This window comes from Podarcis liolepis (assembly GCF_965112155.1).
Source record: "Podarcis liolepis genome assembly, chromosome: 3".
Classification (NCBI taxonomy): Eukaryota; Metazoa; Chordata; class Lepidosauria; order Squamata; family Lacertidae; genus Podarcis; species Podarcis liolepis.
The window spans coordinates 86,156,389-86,164,323 of NC_139557.1; the positions used below are offsets into that span (position 1 = coordinate 86,156,389).

The window sequence follows — 7,935 nt, forward strand, 5'->3', positions numbered from 1 at the left end:
GCGCAGCTATCCCAGAGGCCAGAAGAGCAAGAGTGATTGTTGCTTTCACTGCGCAGCGATCCCTCTTGCTGTTCTGGCTTCTGAGATTCAGAATATTTTTTTTCTTGTTTTCCTCATCCAAAAACTAGGTGCGTCTTGTGGTCTGGTGCGTCTTATAGAGCGAAAAATACGGTAAGTACTTAACCCGAGGTACCACTGTAGTTAAAAGAGGCGTTTGCCACAGACACCCATCTGTGTCCGTTGCTTATTTGCTTACTTATTACATTTCGATGTTGTCTCTTCAGCTTTAAGTCGTAACATAGAGCTTGACCACTGAGCTAGGCATGCTCACAGGCACTTACAACAGTGTGGTTGGTTGAAGAGACGTGCTTTGGTCAACTATTCAGAGCAATCTAATATATCCACAATTATTTCCTGCAGACATCCCTCTCCACTCCTTACTTAGGGACTACACATCCAAGGACCTTAAGGCAGTGTGCGTGCTCCTCTTCCATTTTATCCTCACAACAACCCCACGGGGTAGGTTAGTGCAACACGCTTAGCCACTACCGCTCCCCATTCTAGCACCAATTTCTCTTCCCATCCTATATGCATCTCCCAAGGCTGACCCATTTGTAAAACCCGCTCCCGCTGCCCCGCCCCATTCACGCCCATCCCCTCTGCCATCCTTCACGGATTCTTGCCACGCCCTCAGTAAGGTGCTTCTCCCCCCCCAAAAAAAGCCCCCTTCTCCTCCTGGTTGCCCGGGCAACGTGCCGCTCTCCTCACCTCCTGAGCTACGCCCACGCGCTCTCCCTGCTTCTTAGGCATTTTCCCCCTCCACGTTGCACAGGTGGGCTGCACATGCGCACAGCTTTCCTCCTCCTCCGCCTCCCTCCTGAGTCAGGCGCGGGATGGCCACATAGGCTCTTCACTCAAGCAAGGGGGCGGGGATTCGAGTAGTCTCCTCAGCCATCTTTGCCCCGGGTATTCCGGTCCTTTCTCTCTCCCCTCTTTCCATCGCGCACGGGCACGCCGCCATGTTTGAGAAGGGCAAAGCAATTCTGGTTTAGTGGGAGACGTGGCTTAAGGAGAGGCTTTCTGTGTCTAAGGTTTCTGGCTGGCACAAGAACCGCCGAGTAAAAAGTTAGGGGTAGGGCTTTGAGATGTTACGCAGCGTTGCGTTTCGACGACTGATAGATGCTGCCGCAGTTAAATACCCCGAATAAGACGAATTCACTACTGGGGGAGGGAGGGCATGGCATGGATTGTTACCTTATTTCTGCCTGGCGATTGTGTTATCACCTACATCTTCCTACATCCCCCGCTATTAGTTTTATCTCATGAAACGAGAACGATTTTCATCTTTTAGCTGGCTCACTCCTTCATACAAAAAATAGCATCTATAATGTGTTACTAAATATGGTGTTGGGCTCATCTTTAACTCGGTAGCACAGTGTTATGTCCTATAATATGATCAATAAAGGGACTTTTCAGAAGTGGAATGTGATTGGAAGGATCTGCATACTAAAACTACCACAGTCTGCTTCCCGAGTATGATACACATCATGAGGGTTTGTGTCTCGAATATAAAGTTTTGCACCACAACTTGTTTTTTTTTTGGGGGGGGGGTCCACATTGGGAAGGGTGACTGATATTTGGAAGGTGCATTTCTGAGGGATAAGATTTGTATTTTAACGAGTATTAATTTTTGCACCATAAGGTGCTGAATCCAGGTTTAAAAAAAATGCTGTCAGAATGGAAAAATGCAAAATATTTTGAGGATGTGGTTGTGTCGTATCCATTTAAAAACATGCACATCCTTGTGCACAAGGTTTTTTGTGAGGTGTTGAGGGATGCTTTTATGGTCCCTGGTGGGGCAGATCCACACCATATATTTAAAATGCAATCAACGCACGTTTAAAGCACATGACTTCTCCCAAAAAAAATATGGGAAGTGTAGTTTTCTCACATATTTACCATTCCCAGTACCCTAAACATACTACAGTTCCCAGAATTCTTTGGGGAAAATCATAGTGTTATGAGTTTGTGGGTGCCAGACCTCTTTAATCCCTGGATCCAGCAAGAAGCCAATTAAGACAGCTAACTTCATCAATCCATTATTTTTAATCATGTAGCTGGAGAATAGTAGCATAGATATGGAGAGAGATGGTTGACATCATGTAGTGTTCAATTATTAATCATCAAGATGGATACCACTTTTACCAAGACCCATAACTGAAGTGGTTGCTGAACTGCCAATAATACTAGGTTCCTTAACAATAATTGCAGCAAGGTGAATGGAGCAAATAATAAAAAATGCTAATGACTAAAACTCCAGATGTTCTAAAAGCACAAGCTCACAAGACTGCATTAAAACTCTGATTTTAGCAGCTTCTTCTTCATCATCTTTTTTTTTGCTTCTGAGCCTTTAGTATGCACAGCATGCATCTTTCCCACCCCAAGTGCAAGGAAAGCAGAGTTCTAAACAGAATATTTTTTTACAAGAAAACCAAACTCCCCACCAACTTATAGCATATTTCTTATAATTTCAGGCAGCTAGAAAACCCCCAAAATTATGAGTCTTATAATTAAACTAGACAAGGAGGCACCTTTGGGTAAGGCTGTGAAATCTATCCAAAACAACACAAGCTGCTACTGAAATACAACCATTTTGTGTTCTTGGGCGGAACATAGTCATCTGCGTTATAGCGGAGGGTGGCAAAGCAACCTGAAAGGAAGATGAAGGCAACACAACTGCTTAGGGTACAGAAAATGAAGAGGTGTTTAGGCAAAGCGAATTGATAAGTGGCTTGAAATTTAACAAGGAGGGATGATACTGAAATGTAGTTCTTAAAAGAAGGTTGCACAAATCACTTTGCGGGCCACTTTTACCTGTTTATTAATTCAAAAGGGCCACAGTGCTATATCGCTACTGGGACAATGTCACATTTTCAACTAAGTGCTTAGGGGTTTTTTTAGTCCATTTTCTGTTAACTGAATTTTTCTCTGCACCAACATTTCTGTCAGCCTCCTTCATTCCTTTATTTTCTCCCTCTCTGTAGCCACAGTTCTGTGTGCTCTTCATCTGTTACTCCCTTTTACTCTTTCCCCAGTTCATAGGTCTCTCTACACCTTTTAAAATTTTCCCTTTTTCCTTTCTCTGTATTTCTGACTCCATTTCTCTGTTCATCCATAGTACTCTTTTCTCATCTCTACAGCATCACAGATCTCTCTACCTTGTATGTTACCCCACCTGCCTCTTCTCCGTTTCTCCACCTTACAGGGTCTCTTTGCCTCCCCCTAGGGCCAAACTAGGCAGGACTCAGGAGTTCACTTCAAAAATGCAAAACCATATCAGAGGAAACTGAAGGTGTTTAGCATTGCAGCAGGCAAGAAGTAGGAAGTTAACATCTTTCTCCTCTGCTGTGGTCCTGAGGAAAAGCCCTTTTCTAAAGGTGTGGCATTTGCAACAAGAGGGAATTCCCTATTGATGCGCTGGGGGGGGGGGTACTCCCTAAAGCCAACACTGCGTTTAGTAGAGGAATTTTCCTCAAAGGCTAGCAGGAAAACCCTATGCCTGTCGCAATCCCAATCATTATAATTCCTACCACCGCTACTGCAGCTTTTTGCATTTTTAAAAACCTGCATGTGAAATGGAACAATGCATTTAATGTCACATCTTATTTGAACCTTAGTCTCTCTTTTTGTTCTGTTTCTGTTCCCCTCTATAGATCTCTGCACTGAACAAGCAACAGCGAGCCACAGCACCAAATGTATTCTCTCCTACCAAAGCAGGACATTTTTTTAAACATATAAAATATGGGGAAATTTCCCCCAGCCCTCACAAATTCCACCCCGCCCATAAACGTAATATCAACCCACCCTTTTAATTCTGTTTGGATTTGGGGGGAAACAAATGCAGGTTTAAATGCAGCTCGCTTTCTCTTTGTCATTTAGGGCTTGCTGTTCTGCTTTAAGCAAAACCTGTACCTATGTAACCCCTATGGCTTAATTAGACCTGTTACTTTAAGGAGGTTCAATGCTTTCAAGCTCTTGTGTGCAGATGGGTGGGGAGGAATGGTGGCCTTTGGAAGCCATTTTGACTAAGAGCTGCAGGAAAGGGATTCAGGACAGGCCTGGCTTATCGAGTTATTTCAAAGGGTGAGTCCCCCTTACATTCTTGTTGTTATTATCTAGGGGGTCACTCAAATCCATAAGAAGAGAGGAGCATACTTAAAATAAATATGTGAGTGTTTTTAATTATTACAGTACTCTTGTTTCAAGAATATTCTAGAACTGAGAGCAAGGAGCTCCATTTCCCATCAGGCTGCACTGCTGGGGCTCTTCCTTTTCCACAGCAATTCTGCCTTTTGGGAGACTCTCTAGTTAGAGCTTTAAAAACCTGCATTGAATGATGTTTGAAACTTTGTTCCCACATAGACTTTTGTAAAGTCTAAGCCTAGGTGGCTGGAGGTGCAATCGTAGTGGCTGGGGAGAAAAAATATTGGGCCGGTTCTGGCTATTGTATCATCGCCATCCTTATAACAACCCTGTTAGGTGGGTATCGTTATCTTCATTTTGGGGGATGAGCCTGAGGAAGAGTGGCTTTCCTAAAGCCACCAGTAAATTCATGGCAGAGGCCAGATTTAAGGGGTTGGACAAGGAGTGTTCGTATTGAATCCCACCAGATGTTCAGTGAATGCATGGGGGGGGGCAGGATTTCCACCTTCTGTTCAGCATTAGTGAGAAAGGAGCTCAAGTAAACATTGATTGTGAGAGAGTGCTCATGTGAACACCCTCCTATGTGTGGGGCTTTGAACTCATATGTATTTTCCCTTACCAACCTGCCCATTTATTAAGATTTGAGGAAGAAGCTCTCCTGGTTATTCCCATGTTAAATGTGCTCACTAGAGGCTAACCTTTTTTGTGTTGGCTCCATGTCTGTGGAATGACCTCCCCACCAACTTTGCATTTTTTCAGACACCTGGTATAATAAACCCACCTTTTCCTGCTGGCTTTTGGTGGCAGATGGGTTAAGTTATTTGTACTGATTTTAAATTGTGCTATTTGTGTAGTTTATGAGAATTGTTTTGTTTAGTAGGTATTACGGTATGTTTTATTATCTTTTTTTTTTTTGTAAACCACCCCATTACCATTTTTTGTGAAGAACGGTATAGAAACCTCTAAATAAATGAACGACTAAGTCCAATTTTATTCAAGTCAGCAGCACCTGGAGGTCCTTGAACCAAAACCCCTGAATTTGGGTTGGCAGACAATAGTGGACTGTGGTGGTGGTGACAAGTGTAGTGTCTCAGTATGAGCAGTGAACCAAGTAGTCTTTGCTTCAAAGCTCACTTTAACCTTGAATTTGCTAGGTAGGCCTAGATCTGCCAGCTGTTCTCTTGGCCTCATCTCCCTATAAGCAGCATGGAAATCATAATATTACCTTATACTATAAGACTTATAGGGTTGTTGTAAGGGCTGCTAGGATGATGCACTCTGTGTACTTGAAATATGCTTGCTACATGAATGCTAGGTGCCACAGTATTCTTCTTGCATTATGTGTGCCATTTCATGTTATTTTTGCTGCCATGAACCTTTGCAACCTTGCCTGGGATTAAGGTCTGTCTGAACCAAGTTCATGATTTGAAGTATGATGTTTCTACAATCTGAAAGCAGCTGGAGGCTGTGGCCCTGTGCAAGCGTCCCTTGGAGTAAGTCCCATTAAATTCAGGAAGACTTCTGGCAACATGCATAAGATGGGGCTGAAAGATTGCAGAATAGTGGTAGAGGACTCACTACATGGAGCAGATCCAGGGTTTCCCATTTCTGATTTGTTTTTGGTTAATAAATAATGGGAAAATCTGTAGCATTTTCTCAATCTAGCAAAAGCTGGGCTAAAAGAAAATGCATTTTGGGGAACGCAGCAGGCTCAAAGCTAAAACCCAGCTGAGGCTCCCAGTGGTGTTTTTGAAGCATAGTATGCAGAGAGGGGCATAAAAAGAAATACAGTTTTGCTTCAGACACTATTCTTGTTTGTTTAGCTGAGTGTAAATGCAATTTAAAAATGCATAGAGGTTTGAATGCAGCCCATCTGTCATGGCTTTCGATAGGACGAAATATCCATCAATCCTGCAGAACAAAATTTCTGCCTTAGAAAAGTACATATTGATTCAAGGGTGACGGAGAACTCCCTTACCATCCCCTGTAAAACACACACACACACACACACACACACACACACACACACACACACTCTTTACAGTGCAATCCTATACATGTATGTTCCAAAGTAAACCCCAAGTTCAGTGGGACTTACTCATGTGTGTATAGGATTGCAGCCATTGTGTCCTATCTTGGGATGGGGTGGGAGTGAGAAGAGCAGGACTCTCTTGTACTTCCTGTGTTGCAACAATTCTAAAAGGGACTGCTTCTACAGCTGTAGAAATGATTAATGGTCTAATTTGGTTGTTTCTGTCACTGCCTCTTTAGGAGTCAGCAAACACTATGTTCATCTAGCCCAATTCTTTCCAGGTCAGCCCCAAAGTGGAACCTTTGCCCTTTGCCTGGGGATAACATGGCTCCTGTTGTTGAAATGTGTTTTTCAAAGTTATTCAAGTTACTGTTCATTCCATGACATACTAGTAAATAAATAGGTGGTGGAGGTATAGAGGTGATTATTGCTGTTTTGGTGCTGGGAAATACTTGCCTCTTTCTGTCTTGATTCTTGAATAATAGCTTGCAATTTTGTGGTGCGCAAGGACTTCAAATCCTGTATTTAAAAATGTATATATATACGACATGAAAAATGACTAAATATCCTCTGTGCGGTGGCAACAGCCTTCCAATGGCTGGTGTTTTAATACAGGTAGTGGAAGCTGTATAAATAGATCTGAGTGAGAAGAGGGGTGAGCAGAAGGATGTGTGATGGGATTGTTTTTATTGCCCTTTATATGGTTTTTTACAAAGCCAATATTCTGCCTGGTCTTCCCAGTGGTGTTGCTAGAGTTGGAACTTTGGCTCAAAGCCCTGGGCCTTAGAGTCTGGAGGCCCTCCAAATGACTACCCAGAGAACAGTAGTTTATGAGGGCAGCAGCAAACAGGTCTGACACCAGCACTGGGTCTGTCTGAGGCTTACTAGGACTGACACTGGTCACTGTAGAACCCTTTCTTCAATTCTAATCAGGGATCAGCTGGTCAGGAATGCACATTGTTACAGAAGTTTATTTTTTAATTTTTTTACCTTAAATACATATTGCCTTTTACTAATATAAAATGGTGCTGATTCCTAAGAGTTGTACTCAAGAGTACACACCTGTCAAAATTAATGGTCCTAAGTTAGTCATGTCTTATCATTTTTAGTGGATCTACTATTAAAATTGGGCCCAACCCAAAGTGAATGTGTTTAACATCAGGCCAGCTGAAGCAAACTTTATTTTTGTTTATTTCTGGAGTCATGATGATGCTATGATTTAAGTGAGCTTAAAACGTGAAATTACACATGCTCAGAGTGCCCCCTTTTTAAAAAAAATAAGGGCTGAGAAACTATTTTGTGGTGGTGTTTGTTTTTTTTTTAAAATTATTATTAAAATTTGTATACTGCCCTATACCCACAGGTCTCAGGACAGTTCATAGGATAAAATCACAATATAAAAACACAGAATACGTAATCAAAATACAGAACACGTAATCAAAATAAAAACAAGAACAATTATACCCACGTAGTGTAACACTAAAATGGTCTGCACATTCAAATTCCCTTTGGATCTGGTAGAAATGCACACAAAACTACAAAATTGTGAAGTTTGTTAAGAGTTAAACTGAAATAACAGGACGAATGGAGGGGGCAGAAGGTTGTTTCAAAAAAAATTAAAACAGTTTAGTCCGAGCCTATCTTTCCTCCTGCAGCTGCTTGCAATCAGCTTTGGGTCTTCCAGTGAGGTGGGGGACAAG

The 7,935-nt window shown here is 42.3% G+C and overlaps 1 protein-coding gene and 1 long non-coding RNA gene across 4 annotated transcripts in view; one reads left to right on the plus strand and one right to left on the minus strand.

The window, feature by feature from the left end:
* Positions 1–898, minus strand: part of CCDC167 (coiled-coil domain containing 167) — a 31,534-nt gene extending 30,636 nt beyond the window's left edge. Inside the window, exon 1 of the mRNA XM_083497236.1 lies at positions 769–898. Coding sequence (XP_083353362.1) covers positions 769–810 — 42 coding nt within the window. The 5' untranslated portion in view covers positions 811–898. The remainder of the gene's footprint in view (positions 1–768) is intronic.
* Positions 899–1,038: 140 nt separating this feature from the next.
* On the plus strand, positions 1,039–7,553 carry LOC310704151. 3 transcript variants are annotated; one of them, XR_014524600.1, is made up of 4 exons: positions 1,039–1,559; positions 3,298–3,437; positions 3,714–4,228; positions 4,963–7,553. It is a non-coding gene; the product is annotated as an uncharacterized lncRNA (long non-coding RNA). The 3 variants fall into 3 exon arrangements; XR_014524601.1 differs by having other exon boundaries at positions 3,714–4,143; XR_014524602.1 differs by lacking the exon at positions 3,298–3,437 and having other exon boundaries at positions 1,039–1,533.
* Positions 7,554–7,935: the final 382 nt, after the last annotated feature.